The sequence below is a fragment of the Ambystoma mexicanum genome, chromosome 4q, assembly GCF_040938575.1.
Source record: "Ambystoma mexicanum isolate Mex_15411 chromosome 4q, UKY_AmexF1_1, whole genome shotgun sequence".
NCBI lineage: Eukaryota > Metazoa > Chordata > Amphibia > Caudata > Ambystomatidae > Ambystoma > Ambystoma mexicanum.
Window position 1 is genome coordinate 69882759 of NC_090928.1, and position 17300 is coordinate 69900058.

Genomic DNA, 17300 nt, shown 5'->3' on the forward strand with positions numbered 1-17300 from the left:
GGTCGTGCTTTTTTCCATTTGCGTATTACTTATGTATTACAACGTCCGGAGCGCATTTCTAATAGTGACAGGCCTTTAAAGTGCCTGCCGGTGAAGTGATGCATGTTTTAGTAAGCATTTCTATCCCTGGATAGAATGCAGGAGGGACAGCTGCGGTCAGACACTGCTGTTCCACTAAAAAACGAAATCATGACAAGGTCAGCAATGACCCTGCTGGCATAATCCTGCGCGTGTTCCAAATATGCGCAGGGGGGGTGTCATGATTTCCTGTGCATTTTCAAGTGCATCACATTTGTGAATTTGGGATGTACTTTCAAATGCACAGACACGCTCCTGGTGCGCACATTCAAATGCCCTTTGAGAATGGGACACATCTTTTATTGGCACAAATAAGGAGAGGCGCTAGAAACTTTGAGACTTTAACGCATTATTTATTAAATCGGCGCCATTGCTGCAGGCAATCGCAGACTGACAGGCTCATTGTGTGTGTGTTTTTTTTTTCAAATGTCTTTCCCTCACAGTACAAATGCAAGCAAGCGTCATGGCATGGGGTGGGGACATGAGCCCAAAGCATGAAATGAAATGCATGTTTTCTGACAGTAGAGCACGTGGGTGGGTGTGTGGGAGGAATTTAGCAGCATGTGGAACCCGGTTCTTAGTGCAAATCGGTTGTCTGTTATCGATGAGTAAGTGAACGATGAACAAATGTTTTAAAATGAAGGGACAAGACGGAGAATTTGACAAAGGTTCGATATTCTGTCTGATACTGTTTAAAATGAAACGCGTGTTTTGCAGGAACGCCACTAACATGTCTTTTCTTTGCATCGGCAGCCCTCCCTGTGGCCACAAGTTGTCTGACCCCTGAGATGGATGTCCTCGGCCGCCAACCCTCCCTCGCCCATTAGTCGCTGGCCGCAACATGAGCCAGCAGCCTGCAGGTGGCGGTGCTGCTGAGCCCCGCCTGCATCCAGAGGGCAGCAGCAGCAGCAGAAAACAACGAGCCTCGTCACCGGCCAAGCCCAGCATCAACGGCGGCAGCAGGGAGAGTCCGTCCAGACAACAGGCCACCGTCAGCAGGAGGCCCCTTACCATCCCCAAGGGCGCCGGCCGACAGCAGCAGCAGGCGGCCTCCACCAGAACCAGCCGTACCTCCGCGGCTCCGGAGCAGGGAGGGACCAGGAAGCCGCTGCATCCACAGGGAGCTGTCCAAGGCCGCGGTGGTGCTGAAGCTGCAGGCAGAGGTGCTGAGGCGGGCTGCCCCGGGGAAGAGCTGGAGGGGCAGCCTGCACACCGCGATCCGGCAGCGGCAGCATCGCCGTCCAGGGCGGGCGCCAAGCGGCCAGACGCCTCTGGGAACTCCCGGGAGGGCCAGGAGGAGGAGGAGCAGGGTGCGGCCGAGGGTAGCGGCGTCGCCCCGAGAGCTTGGAAGCAGCGGGGGACCCCCGTAACGCGGGGGGAGGGGGGCTCGGCCGGTAAGGGAGCCCCCCAGCAGCCGCAGGGAGCCGGCGGCGGCTACTGGCGGGAGGGATGCCTGCAGTCTGAGCTCATCCAGTTCCACCTGAAGAAGGGGCTGGCGGCCGGCGCCATGCTCCCTGAGGGCGTGGGCCCCGAACCCCCTGAGGGAGTGGCGGCACCTGCCGGCGCCCCGCCGGAGCCCCCCGCCCCGAGCCCACAGGAGCTGCAGCTGCAGGAGGAGGTGGAGAAGCTGCAAGAGGAGAACGAGAACCTCAAGGTAAGGGCGTGGGGACGGTGTCATCCCTGATGATTGACTCGCACTATTAAACATGAAGCATTGTTATCAGAACGCCTCCAATGTGCTGCAATAATGGTTTTATCCATAATATGGGAACACAGTGTTAACCTCCCTCTTCCCAAGATGTCCTCTATTGTTTCAAAATGGCCTAAATGAAATAGAAACGTCCATCCTTTTGGAAGGATGCGCACCATGCTGGGGCATATTGGCACTTCAGATGCCAGCTGCGTTGCTGGGCTTTGGCAGCCTTGTCTGGGCCTCTTTTGTCTGAGCATGACTCAGGTTTTTCCTCACTGGCTAATGATGTCTGCAAAAAAAAAGGGGGGAGGGGGGAAGGCCTGCAATGCGATGGTGCTTGCACACACGGGTCAGTCAGTGCCTGGCAACCAAGAGAAGGGGGGGTGCCTTGTCCACTGCAGGTGATACAGCATGATGTGTGCTGCACTGCACTCCCATCACACGCCGCTAATGAATGCAAACTGCAAAGCAGCGGTAGTCATGGGGCGCCGTGGTAGCCAGCCCACCTGCATCTGCCCTATGCATGATGCACCGTGCTTAGCATTTAGTCCAAATGCCAATGCAGTATTACATAATTAGGCAGGTTCTTTTCAGCTCGAAACCCGATGATTTAAAATTTCTGTGTAATTATATCGTGTACTTTTACCAAAGCTATGTTTGCTGTAAGGATAACATCAGCTTCGGTTGCTTTGTATCCTCTAGTGTTAATGGGACATACGTGGTCCAGAAAGCTCGCAGCACAAAATGTATATTATCTTAACACAGGCATCATCCTTCCAAGATTTCTGTCATGTTTTAAAGAGTTCTGACCGAGTTTCTGAAAGGAATCCCCCCTGAATTCGCTGTTAATGTGTTCTCTTTATTTTTCCCTTCATCCCTCAGAGCGAAATTGACGAGATGAGGACCGAGATGGACGAGATGAGAGACAGTTTCTTCGAGGAAGACGCCTGCCAGCTGCAAGAGATGCGCCATGATCTGGAGAGGGCAAATAAGAACTGCCGAATCCTGCAGTACCGCCTGCGCAAGGCAGAGCGCAAAAGGTTGCGCTACGCCCAGACCGGAGAGGTAGATGGTGAGCTGCTCAGGAGCATCGAGCAGGACCTCAAGGTAAGAAGACACACAAAGCCCAGCACCCACATCTAGTAAGCGGTGTGCACCGGTGCACATGACTATCTAAATAGATTCTTTACAGGTGTGCTGACAATGTCTGCTCTTAGGGTAATGTACACACCATCACACCATAAACAAGCAAAGGCAAATTGTCATTTGGTAGTGCCAAGTAATACAACATCAATACACAAAATACATATTTATTCATATAAACTCCATTTTAAATCACTTATAAATACCCACAATAGTATAAAACACAGCACAGAAAATTCCATACACATTTAAGAAGAGTGTACACTACTAACCATAAAAAAGGATATTACATTCATTGATCCTTTCTCTGTCTGCCCTAATGTACCAATTGGAGAAGCACAATATTCTTTAAATGTCAATTCTCATACGTTAATGTGTTAATGCCTATAGCCAACATGTTTCTGTCGTGTGCCTATAAATGCTCGACATTCTTCAGGTGTGATGAAACCAACGTTTTATCTCCTCCACCTATATTCCGCATACATATAGGAAACTTGTCTATGTAACAACATGTGTTCACACTTTACTAATTACACTGTCACAATCTGCATCGCATTCATAAATAATCCACATGTATTTTGTAAATTGAAAAGTATGTTGAGTGTATGGGCCTAATTCACAGTGCATTTTCTAATGGGGTGTTGCCATTATAAAACGCATCTGTGAATTGGTACCCATGTCTTTTTACCCCTCCTAGCATGGCGCTCAAGGCACACACTTGTGTGCTCCTGTTCCTAATTATTCTAGGGTGATTTATTCATAAAGTCCATTTCAGTAAGCACCGCAGGGGATTTTAAAGAGAAATTACATTGCTTTGTTCGTCGCAGTTATTACGCAGGTGGACCAGTTTTAATAAAACAGAACAATGTATGGCCCACTTTAAGCCTGTGCTGCTCTTGTGTAACACCTTACCCGATTCTTCAGTGGACACACTTTTTCCAGTTGACTTCCCTACAACCTCCACTACCCTTCGGTTACCATAAGGGTTGCAACCCTGCCTCCAGGAATGGCAGAAGGTTGAGCAGAAGTGTGTGGTGGGATATAGGTATGTCTGGACTCTGTTCTCCCGATAAGGCCTGTAATGCGAGCCGGGGTACTCAGGTTGAGCCCATAGTGGGCTCGTCCACACCCTCTTCCCATAGTTTTCTAGGTGTACCTCTGGGGGTTGTGGGGAATCCTCATCGGGCATTACTTCACGCCGAGCAGCAGGATTAAAGAAATCTGCCCCGTATACAGCACGTTTCCTGGAGTGGCATGTAGAAGGCAGGAGTCCAAGAGCAGTAGAAGGAGTTGCCATCACTCAACATACTAGCATTCTCCCCCGCCCCTGTTCGCACAAGGCAGTACTTTATGCTCTACTTATCACCTAATGGTACCAATTGGTGTTCGACCTCCTCCCCAGTTGCCTCACAGCTCTGAGTCAAGAATCAGATATTTCTCTTAATGGTAGCTCTGAGGTGCCGATTAGTGGTGTTCAGTTCAGCGGGTGATGGCTCACAGGTTTCTAAGTTCAAGTGAGTGTTGTAGCTTTTGTGGGTCAGCTACGTCGAATAGTTTCTTGCGGTTTAGGTTTGGGAAGTAGTCTCAGTTGGTTCAGGTTCCCGGGTCTGCGCTTGCAGAGCAGTTTCCAGCGGACTTGGTTCCTCAGGTTCGGATTTGTTGACTTCGCTTGCCAACGAGTTAAGATGAACCGAGATTCATTACACCAAGCATGCGCAGACCGTAAACACAGTCTTTTTGAATCACAAACTCAACATGCTCGCTACGACTAGCACCTCTTGCCAAATATTACAGTGCCTCACAGCATTTCGTCTCTCCATTTCCAGGAATGTATTAGACGATATAAGAATTGACGGCAGATCTTTTTATTGGTAATGAGGTGTTCCTTCAGGTTCTAAGAGCTGGTGCCAATGTTCGGAGGAGTCCCCTTTCCTGATGTAACGGTAGTGTCTGGGAGGAGTGAATGGGAGTTTCTCTACTCAGGTCCATCTCTGTTAAATCTGTCATGATTGTAATCACAACTTCCGGGGAGGTCCCAAAATGCCTTACAACTTTTGAAGTGCAAGACCTCATGCTGTAGGCAGCAAAGATAGTTTGGATTCCGATTTTCTGTGCAATATAATGAGGTGTTCTTTTGGGGCGGGTGAATAGGAGATGTCCTGTCGCAATTGGTTGAGGAAGGATGACTTGTGATACAGCTGATTGACAGGTAGCATTGCCCAGTACTGCTCCCTTTAAGAAAGGATATATTCGCAGCAGCAAATAGGACAACCCGTACTCCACAGCAATTTCAAAGATCGTTGTTAAGTATTTTTAAATTGCAAATAAATGTCCATTACTTTGAACCATTTTTCAACAAGCAAGACATTGTTTTTGTAAAGCAGTTAGCTGTTGAGGCTGCTTTTCCATGTACCCCTGTTTTTGGACCATCAAAAACAGTAGTGTAAGTGTTGAAGAACTATAATTAGTGGATGGTCGATCCTTTAATATCTCTTGGAACTCTCAAACCTCTGACCCCACTTCTCTCTGTCATCATCAACAAAACCTTATGCGGCCTACAGGCTATCAAAGTACATCCTATCACAATTTACAGACAAAACCCAACACGCTGCCACACATCATAGGTCACATCATAGGAGAAAGGAAACCATCAGGAGAAAACCCGACCCTTTTCAAGATAGCACCGGCACCGAAGGCCCAGCCACATTATTCCCCGCTAGGCCCATTCCCAGAGGAGTAAGGTTCGCTCCAGTGAGGGGAGTATTTCTCAGGGGTTGCCTGGGTAGCCATCAAGACCAGTGCAGTGGAGCAGGCTGATTCGAATCCCACTCATATGCAACCGACCACCCCCCGCCCCCTCTTCTTCCCATGACCCCTTCAGCCACTCTCCAGTCCCAGAAAGACAGTTTGACATTGTCACAGGAGTTCTGGTTTTTACTTTACTTTATTTTACTTTACTTTACAACACCCCGCTATGGCTTCCCTTGAAAGAAAGTCACAACCTCCTGTTGTTCGCAACCAATGCAGGCCTTTATTTAGCAAGGCATCCCTTGGTTCTGGTTTGTTCGTCACTAGTTCAGGAAGCCCTTGGAGGTAGATGGTGGCACATTGGAGTGATCATTGCACTTTGGGCTTGCCTCTGCCACTTCTTTGCCACGTTGCTTGGCCCCTGATTGCCCCCAAGCTAGTACGTTTTATATCCGCCAGGCTTGATACATGACCCCCAGCTGAGTGGGCTTTGGCTTGGGTTTAATCACCCCTTTAGGCTCCCCGATCTTAGTGATACTTTTGCATGAGGCTATGATGTTGACAAGGCTTTGTTTGCCAAAATCCGAATGATGGTGATCAAAGTTCCCGTTAGTACGCGTTGTGATCAGGGGCACCTGTACAATAGGGCTTTCTATGGGTAGATTAAGAGGACCCTTTCCAGCAATGAGAGCGGTCCAGGGATCTCCCTCCCCTGGCAGCTTTACTCCACCCATCCCCAAAGCCTCCATCATGCCTACAGGCAATATTCTGATTATTGCCAACTCGGCGAGTGCTTGGATGCACTTGCACCCTTTGGTTGAGCATTCATCCCCTTGAGATGGATTGGAGGCTGTCCCGACACCCAGAATAGTTGCATGTCGAGGGCCGGTGGGGGCCCTAAGTGGGGTTAGATGAAGAAAAGAGCTGGCCCCTGAGCAAGTGGACAGATGCTCATTCCAGGCACTGATGGGGGAGCCAGAAAGGTTTTTTTTAGCAACCATGGGGTCAGTGATACCTCTGCCTGCTTCCTCCTTGGAGGGGGGTGGGGCAGGAGTTGATGCGGTAGCAGTGCCCAGGTCATTTGCTAGCGTGAAAGCGGGGGCCAGTCTGGGAATTACAGAGAGCGTACTTGAGGCCATGCTGTAGCTTGCGGGTGCATCTGAGATAGCATCCTCCTTCACTTCCTCCTTTGTGTGGGGCACAGACTTTATTGTCCCAGGATATGGGGCTTCAGGTAACAAGTGCTCCATGATGGTAGCTGGGGGCACGTGGGGTCTTGTGGGTTCAGTGAGGGTTGGGGGGTGATGATCAAGCCGCTCTGTCTGTATCAATAGCACTGTATGTGACGTTCCTTCCGGGCATTGGCAAATTTACTACGGTATCTGAAAAAATGCCTAGGTGATCTGGCGTCAAGGCGGAACTGACCTCCCCAGGGTACGTAACAAACAGGCCCTCTATGTTGCAGTACTTTGCTCGGTGGGCTACTGTAGGGAATTCTATTGACTCCTCCTTCATCGATCAATAGATGGACCTCCCCGGTAGGATTAGATAACTTCTTGGGGAGTAGCGTGGGTTGCCTATTTACCCTCCACTACCACCCTGGGGCAGGATCACCAACAGTGAACAATGGATTGGGGTGGGCCACCGTATTGCTGCAGCCTTCTTACTGTCAACATTCTGCGCTGGGACTTAGGAGCAGGGTGACCTTTGTGGGCGTGAAGTTGGGTATAGAAGAGGAGCGGGGCAAGTGGGAAATCGGTGAGGGCTCCATGTGCTGGGTTTGGGGGAGATGTTTGGGGGTAACACTTTGCCAGTGAGCCAATGTGCCAGGGTAAAGTTGTGTTATGTTGCTCAGGAGGCGTGACCAAAACAAGCAGCAGTGAAGAAAGTCCCAGTAGGGGAGGTCTCTGGGCCGCCATACACCTCGCCTTTGCCCCGCCACAGGCTTCACCACTACAGGGTCTGTGGCAGCGTTATGTTGCTCAGGGGGAGTGGCCAAAATGAGCAGACACCGCGCCCTTTCCCCTGTCAGCGTTCCCCAAGGATCAGTCCTTGGACCTCTGCTCATCACCCTCTATACCTCTGCCCTAGGAAGACTTATCTCATCCTTTGACTTTCACTGTCCACTTTTTGCTGATGACACTGACATATTTTTCTTATTTAACTCCTTCAATCCAGCCATCACAGAATGGATTGTCTCACTGCAATGTGTCACAAGATGGCTCTCCACTGCCTCATGGTGGTGTGAACTTTTCAAAAACGGATGTCGTCTATATTTTGGTTTCCAATGCCTTCTCGACAGTCACCAATCTCCTTCCTGCTGTCCTTCTTGCTCTCTCACCCAAGGCTTGCAATCTTGGGCTCTTCTTTGATAGTGATCTACGAATTCAACAATGCATCACTACCTATGCCTGTGTCGCTCATATTTAGTTCCTCGACATTTAAAACATGTGTCTTTTTTACTAACCACTCTATAAAAACTATAATCTCCTCTCTCGAGCTTATCAAACTTGAAAACTGCTCAAGCCTACTCCTTGGCCTTCCTCTTTACACTGTCCTCACTCTAGACAAAGTCCTCAGCTTTGTTACCCACACTCTCTACAACCTACCCAGATCCTCCCCCATGTCTACCTACTGACAACATGCTGGTTGTCTCTCCATATAAAAAAATCTCGCTTTTCAAGTTCCTTCTCCCAGTCGACAACGCTAACAATGGTCTTGCTCCTCAGTACCTGCCTGATTGTATTTCCGTTTACAGATCATCTCGTTCCTTCCGATCCTCTTCTGCTCTCAACCTCATGCCCCATATCCTTCCTGTGCCACCTGTCGCTTACGCTCTTTCTCCCTACTCACCCGCTTCACTGGAACCCACTGCTCATAATGATCAAAGCCAGCCCAACTGTGGATCTCTTCAAATCTTGTCTTAAACTTTACTTACTTACTCTCCCCCATCCACTCTAACTCGCCCAACCACTGCCTCCAGTCACTCGTAATAATGTAATTTTTCTATATTTAAATATAGACTGATATGCAAATGGTATTCCTCCTTTGTGAAAAGTACAGTGAGTTAAAACATGTGGCGGCGGACTCTGAGTGGGTACATTCCCACAGAACAGGTTATCATGCTGTGTTCTTTCTTCCAGAGGGTCGCCCTGACCTCTGTTTGTATTAAAATAGTACTCCTATTAAGTTGGAAGCACTTGCCCCTCAGGCTAATGTTACCTTTGTAAGTCACCTTTGTAAGTCACCTTGTTTCCTATATATATACATATATATATATATATATATATATATATATATATATATATATATATATATGTATATATACACACGAAAGGTGGAGCCGCCAAAGCGCAACCTGCACTCCGAGCAGTGTAAAAGTGTAAGATGCGAGAAAGTTCTGGGAAAAAGGGAAGAAGAAACATGAAAGTCTACAGACATCAAGTTTATTTGCAAATGAAGCAAAAATGCAACAACAAACAAACAACAAAGGCAGGACACCAGTAGGACATGTCCCGTTTTGACGCGTTTCGTGCTTTACATATCGCTTGTTCAAAGACAGGGGGCAACACAAACAAGGAGCTTAAATGACTAAGGGTATTAATTTCATTATGTCTACTAGTTTCAGAGCTCACCATGTAAATAGGTGACACAAACAGCAGACATCTGCTAACATATCAGCATGGTAAAATACAACAGACAAAGGGCCTCATCACAAGTCTGGCGGTAACCCTTAAATGCGGCAGTAGCGCTATTACCGCCGCATTTAAGGGTCCACCAGATCATGACCTTGGCGGATTTCCCCCCAGAATCCGCTACAAATTTGCCAATTTTCGGCACGTTTATCGCCGACGGGAAATCCGCCGGCGGTAATAGCCCGAATTTTCCCCATTGGGCCCAATGGGGAATGAGGAATTCCCGAATGGGCCCAATGGGGAATGGGCAGTAACCGTTCTGCCAAACCCGTGATCCGGCGCTAATAGCGCCGGGGGGCTTGGCAGTAGGGCTATTAGCACCAGCGCTAATAGCGCTGGCGTTACCGCCCAACTCGTAATGAGGCCCAAAGCATGCACACCATGTTAGTAGTCAATCTGCATATAGTCCAAAACTAACCAAATGGTATGTAATGAAGTTACAAAAGAGGACCCAAAGTGGGTACAATGGTCAGACATTTTTGACATATATACTGATTAACAGAAAGTAAAATGCAATGTATAGATATATATATATATATGTGTGTGTGTATATATTCAAGGAAAAAACTTTAGTTGCAGGGACGTTAACGTCTGAACTTAGAGCAACAAAACCCCTGAAATTCAGCTAAAGCCACCTTAATGTTGTGCCGCCTGTTGCGCAGCCTATGACCACAATGATGACATCACATATGACATCACTGATGGCATCACAGAAGACATCACCAGTGACATTACTAATGACATCTATGACATATACACAAGTCAATGTATTAAAAAATTGGATACTATTTAAAGATTACTTTTGCTTTGTACAGTATATGTTTTATTCCAATGTTAACATGGTAATCACTTACATAAGACACACAGAAAGAAATATACATCTATGTACATGTGTTCAAGCAAATGTTGAATTTTAAAACGTCATTTATTTTCTGTAGATATATATATTTGGAGTAATAATCACTTATTTTCAATACCCATGTATGAAAATCTTAAAATATATCCTAATACTAAGAAGTTCTTTGTTTTAAATCAATTCTCGTATCATTTTGAAAATGATACATGTACACATTTTTCTTACAGTAAAACAATTCAGTATTTACATACGTTTATTTTAAAATGTAGTAATTGATTAGGGTTTAACATGTGTCGCTTTCTATTTCTACACTTTGTTTTGTAAATGTATACAGAGATTAAATTATAGTGAATATTTCTTAGATATGTTTGTACTATGTATAATTCAGTTATCATCTTTTACCAAAGTACTACAAAGGAAAGCTTCACAAGTAGTGATATGATTAATGTGTAGCTGTTTACTGTTGTAAATAGTGCACTGATTGTTATGAACTATTGTAAAATGCTATCACATTTGTAGAAACCTAAGGGTGGTCTAAATATGGGCAAATACGTACAGTAATCTTATGTCTGATGCCATTCGTTAAATACTCATTGAAGTCATATATGATGCTATTAGTGATGTCACCAGTGATGTCATTTGTGGTGCCATCAGTGTTTCCATCAGTGTTTCCATCAGTGATGTCATTAGTGATGTCACTGATGATGTCACCAGTGATGTCACCTGTGATGTCCTAATTGTGGTCATAGGCTTGCGCAACAGGGGGCACGAAGTTAAGGTGGCTTTAGCTGAATTTCAGGGGTTTTGTTGCGTTAAGTTCTCACCTTAACGTCCCTGCACCAAAAGTTTTTCCCTGAATTTCAAGGGTTTTGTTATTTAATAGATATTTAGAATACTTCCAAACCACCATGGCCAGTGGGCATGGCCTTCACTGTCCATTTTAAAACACTACCAGACCAGTAGTCATGGCCTTGGGTCATTGCCGGTGTGCACGGCCACTCTATATTTTAAAACACTTTGAACCCATCGCTCAAAGAGGTTCATCAATCACAAACTGATTTTGACCTGTTTTGGCAGTGGTATTGTTACGTATAAAAGATTGCAGGCTTTGAGAACTAAACATGTTTTAGGCAATGCACAGTGAGATTAAATTATTTGCCATGGATCACACACTTTGGTTAAGCAGCGTGCTACAAGCCCCTTGTTTTTTGGTCTGCCTCTTGCTGACTGTTGCGATACACCACACAACCCCAACTAACGGCATTTAAGCAGCACGGAAAAGGGAAAAAATGACTGGCTGCGAGAATAACATATGAGCAGGTACTTTTGTCCCCATAGCGAAAATGCAGAATAAAATGCCATGCCACAGTAAGAAAACATTTCTTTGTAGGCTGTGAAAATACCCCCCATCCCGATTTAAGAACACTCACATCATGTTGGCTTCACCCATAACGCCAGTATAGAATGTCATGCCATAGTAAGAACACCTGTCTTTGGTGGCTGTACAAATGCACCCCTCGAATGTAGAAACACTCATTGTGTTGGCGTTGCCCTTAATACCAGTATAAAATGTTGTGCCATAGTATTAAAACATGTCTTTGCTTGCTACACAGACGCACCGTATGTAAAAATACTCATGTTGTCTGTTAACCTAAATAAAACAAGTATCAAATGACATGCCATAGTAATATAAAATGTCTTTCCTGACAACAAAATGCTCCCCCATATATGTAAGAAGAAGAATCATGTTGGCTTTGCCCTTAACGCAGTATAAAATGCCATGCCATAGTCAGAAAACATGTCTTTGCTGGCTACACACGTCTCACCTGCCCTGCTACCTTTGCCCTTATCGCCAGTAAAAGATGCCATACCCCATATGCATGAATACCTGTTGTGTTGGCTTAGCCCTTTACACAAATACAAAATGCCATACCATAGTAATATAACATGTCTTTGCTGGCTACCAAATGCCTCCACCACCCCATATATAAGAACACCCATCATTTTGGCTTTACCCTTAATGCCAGTATAAAATGCAGTGCCATTGTAAAAAAAAACATGTTTTTGCTGGCTGTGAGCGCCAGTGCCAGCCCCAGCATCGCATGCGCACGAACATTCAAAGCCAACACACAAGCAGTCACGCACCCGAAAAGCCCTGTGCACGCAATCATGCATATGTCATGATTAAACAAATCAAAACAATTCACTAGCCACCCGTTCAGCAGCATTCATTCACTCCCATTTTTGCCAGCATTCGTTCATTCACACATTCAGCAATCATGTGCATTCGTTCATTCGCACATTCAGCAATCATGTGCATTTGTTCACTCACACATTCAGCAGCATCTTTATTCATTCACTTACACATTCATAATTATTCATTCACTTTACTTCCTTCAGGCCCACATAAACCCTCACGCATATACATACAGCACCCACAAACACACACACAACCTTAAATTTGCTCATATACATGGATGCACACATGTACAGTTTCTTTTTTTTTAATGAATCAAATACCTTCCTGCTCATCGGCTATGCTGCAGACTCTCGCTCACTCCACTGCTTCTCTGGAAGGCCTGCCCTATACACCCTTTAGGCATGAAACAGGGAGTCGAGTTGTCTATCAAACATCTCTTCCATGATTTCCAGTGACTGGAGAATGGGGGGAGCAGCAACGACAGACTGCTCCACAGACCCTCTTGATCCACAGGGAGGCGCAGCAGGACCAAAGGGACTGGGAAGGCATAATTCACCCAAGGGGAAAACTTGTTTCCCCAGACACAGCTGAACCAGGGACGCTCCTACAGCACTCAGTGAGTTGGTTTTGTTTGGCTCGTCCAAAATGGGTGGGAATGGGGAGATTGGCACCCCATTGCCCTTTATGGACGAGCCGCCCCTGTTTTTTTACAGATGACAGCACATCAACCTTACCCAGCGATTTGTTTGCGGCATATGGTAGAGGGAATTTAAAGAGCGCTATAAGGGTAGCAAAGAAAAAAGGAAAGACAGAGATGAGGGGAACAACGGGGAAGGATGACAGAGAAAGAGAAAGCGATAGAGAGAAGCTGCAGTCCTTTGGGAAACAAAGGTGGTGTGAATAGGTCAGATATAAATGAAAAGACGTAGAAAGGAAAAATATGGGAAAAAGACCACATTGGAAAGTAAAGAACTGTCAAACAAGCAGCAAGAACAAAAGAAAAAACAGATGGAGGGTAGAAAGCAGAAAACAGGAGAATGTAAAATAATGGAAGTGGGAAGATAAAGATGGGATGTAGTAGAGACAAATTGTGTGATACAAAGGAAGAAAGATGGAAGCAAACAACTATGCCTGTCGATGCTGACTTCAAAATGCGCTCTTGGGCAATAAAACCTGACTTGAAGAGCTTTGGTGTTACTGGTGTTGCCTTGTAAATGCTTTCTTCTCTATGACTCATAGAAGTACTACTACCAACAGTACCTTCCATATTTGCACCCAGGGAAGAGTGCTAAGCCAATCAGGTGGCATGAAAAGTGAGTGAGAATACACTGTATACCACCTGCTTTTTCAGACACCCGAGATCCTTTGCGCCATCTTGATTGTGGGGAGGCCCCCTGTTGCCTCCCCACACCCCCACCCTACTCCAAAGACATCCCAAACCCTTTCCCCACCCCTACATTCATAATCCCACCAACTCCTAAACCAAAACAATCTGTGACGTTGTTTTACATATAGTAGAAAATGTCTGCCAACAAAGTAATAGAAGAGTCTGGACAAGATTGATAAAATAGCTTAGCGGGTTAATGTGTTCTGCCGCATAGGCTATGCCCTTCCTATACACACTTACACACGAATTGCATTTTGTTAGGCTGGTTTGACACATACTGTTGAACTCTGCTAAAAAAAAACAATATTTTCTGAAGAATTTCTAATTTGCAAAAATATTATAATGTTAAAGAAGTTTGAATTAAGAAGTTCACTGGAGCTTTTTTGCCAGGTTATAAAGGCCTAGCTCTTCAGTACAGAGGCAGAAGTCTGGGGGAAAGTCTTCAGAGAGTGGCAAGGGTGGGTTTAGCTCTGGGTGTAATCTAGGTGTTATTGTAAACCTTAGGTTAAATTACTGGGAATGATGTAACAGGATTGTAGTAAGGATGAAATTAATTTAACAGAGCTTTGCAGTTAATTTCTTTTACTCGGGGGAAGGAACATTTATTTGTTGCTGGAGAAAATTTATGAATTTCCGGACTCAGTCCAGGGACATGGCTTTGTTTTTTACAAATTCGTCTATACAGATTGGAAGTTGTAGCTCAGCTTTTGTATTGTCTTTTGAAAATTGAACACACTTAAGGACTTGCAGCACTCCTGAAGACACTTGAAAGAAACATATATATGGCTACCCATCTTTTGGTGCATGGGTACTGTGAAGATAGCGTGGGACTGGTGCGGGACAAAATGCTAGTTTCAGTGTCCTGCTTTGGCAGGCATCGCGATCCTTTATTCTCTCCCCGGCGTCATGACGAAACACGTCATGACGCCCATACAGCCTTTTCCTTAAACCACATCCCTCCCCAACTTTCATAACGGAAACACCCAGCAGTTGGTTGCCGGGTGTGCAACAGCCTCTCTTTCATCGAGTACTTGGACTTGCACCCCCCACCTCCCCGGGATATTATGGAATGGTTTCTGTGGCTTCTCGCGGCTCTGAGCAGGCATCAGTGTAATTTTGGCTTGGACATTGAGGGCTGGCTACGACTTCCTCCTCACCCTGGTCTCCTGTTGGCATCAATGTTTCTGGGGGTTCATCTTTGCTGGATGTCGCCCCACTGACTGGGGAAAGTTCTTCTCTCGACATGGTGGGTCGTACTCTTCAGAAATGGAACGCGTTTTGTCAATGACTCTTGGTTTCTCCTGGCAGTTACCATCCTGTTTTCATTACCTAAGACTGTCCACAAGGCCCGTTTGTATGATAAGGCTAGCTTTTTTAGGGGGGGATCGGTTCTTGACCAATACCATGTCCCCTGGGGCCAGGTTGCTTGGGGCGGCTCGTCAAGCTCAGCTCTCTCGCTCGTTCCAGGCTTGTCTGTCCACTTTGACCCGCTCATGGTTTATTTCTGACGGCGTCCAGCTGGTTTGTATGGGGGTCCCAAACATGAGAGCTGCTGTGCATGCATGAGTTGAAGAGTGAGGTGTCTGCCGAGTTTGCAGGAATCAATATATTTCGGGCTGCCACAGGACTTGTTGGTCCCTTGCAATGCGGATGACCTTGGTTAGCGAGGCCATGAAGCGTTCTGCATCCCACGTTTGCCTAGGGTCAGCAGGGGGTAATACTGTGGTGTCGTAAATTAAGGTTGTCTAAGAAGCCTTGCAGCTCACACCCTTTGAATGTGTGACCATTGTTGCGCTTGAGTTTGTTTGGTATGCCTTGGACGACAAACATTTTCTCGAGCGCAATGATGACTGACGTTGCGTCGGTGGACCGGATTGGTTCGACTTCAGGGAATCTACTAAATTCATCTACTGCCACTAGTAGATATGCTTCGTTTGCGACTGAGCACAAATCTACACTGATCGCATCCCACCTCTGCTGCCTACGTGGCGGGTTTGGGATGGGTTCTGGTGGGCTTTGTCTTTGTGATGCTTGACACGCCCGACAGGCTCCCACTATAGGCAACACCTTTTGTTGCATGTTCGGTAACCACACGTGTGATTTGAGCAATGCCTGCGTTTTGACAATGCCTTGGTGTCCTCCGTGGGCCAGTAGCAGTGCTCTTTCCTCCAGCATTGTGGGCTGGACAATGCAGTGTTCTTTCAGTATAAACAGAGAAGAGGCTGTGTAGTAGTTCTTGAGCTGCTGGTGTCTGGTGGGTTGTCGCTGCCAGGAAGTTCTTCCAGTCTCCTGATATGATTGATTCTTTCACTTGTCTTAGACATGAGTCCTGTTCTGTCTCACTGCGGATTTCTTCTAGCTTCATGCATTTCGGGCAGGCACATGCGATCATATGTCAGACATGTTCATCTGTCTCTTGCGTTTCGTTCTGTTCAGCTCGGGTTGCTGGTTGTGGGTGTCGGGAGAGATAGTCGCCCGGATTGTCTCCATCCACCCGTAGAGCACTTCAATGTCAAACGGCTGCAGTTGGAGCATCCATCGCTCAATCCTCGCCAGTGAGTGTGGGGTGGAGCCCTTGAAAATTGGCACAAATGCTTTATGGTCTGTGTAAACTGTTGCGTGGTGTCCTAGGAGGTATACTTGGAAGTGTCGGCACGCCCACAGGATTGCAAGGGCTTCTCGTGCGATGTGAGCATAGTTCTGTTTAGTCTTAGTCAGTGCCCTGCTGGTGAATGCAATAGGATTCGTGGTCCCAGTCTGGTCTTTTTGTTTGAGGACAGCGCCCAACCCTATGGGGCTAGAATCCACCAATTGCTCTGTCTTTCGCATCATGTTTTAGAATGCCATTGTCATGTTGGTCGTGATTGAATCTTTGATCCGCTAGAAAGCGTCTGCGTGCTCCTGACCCCACGTCCATGGTGTGTTCTTCTTGGTCAGTTCTCGGAGTGGGGCTGCAATGGTTGCTAGGTCAGGTATGAACTTGCTGCAGTATAAGGCCATCCCCATGAAGCTCCAGATCTACGTGGCTGTAGTTGGCGGCTGGGTGTTTTTATTGACATCTGCCCCTTTGCTTGCGTCGGGCGAGACCCCTTTTGCGTTCAAAACCTAACAATATAACAATATAAAAAAGACAGTTTTGGCTTACTAAATTCTCATTTTTCGGCATGCAAGGTCAGGCCTAAGTCTTGTAGCCGAGCTAACACTGCGGCTAAACATGTGTTGTGGTTCCCCTCGGAGGTGCCATGCACAAAGATGTTGTCGGTGATGTGTGTGGTATCTGGCAGGTCCTGCAGTATTCGACGAATCTTGTTCTGAAAGACTTCGGCCACTGACGAGATGCCAAAGTTGAGCCTGCTTTACCGCCGGGGCCCCAGGTGTGAGGAGAATGTTGTTATGTACTTTGACTCTTTGGGCAGCTGGATCTGGTGATAACCAGACTGCAGGTCTAACTTGCTAAACACTGTTGCCCCAGTTAGGTTGACGATTAAGTAATCGATAGT

At 46.5% G+C, this 17300-nt stretch overlaps 1 protein-coding gene across 1 annotated transcript in view; it reads left to right on the top strand.

The window, feature by feature from the left end:
• The first annotated feature begins 588 nt into the window (after positions 1 to 588).
• Positions 589 to 17300, top strand: part of MTCL3 (MTCL family member 3) — a 120075-nt gene continuing 103363 nt past the window's right edge. The window contains exons 1-3 of the mRNA XM_069607497.1: positions 589 to 746; positions 832 to 1732; positions 2654 to 2878. Coding sequence (XP_069463598.1) covers positions 920 to 1732; positions 2654 to 2878 — 1038 coding nt within the window. The 5' untranslated portion in view covers positions 589 to 746; positions 832 to 919. The remainder of the gene's footprint in view (positions 747 to 831; positions 1733 to 2653; positions 2879 to 17300) is intronic.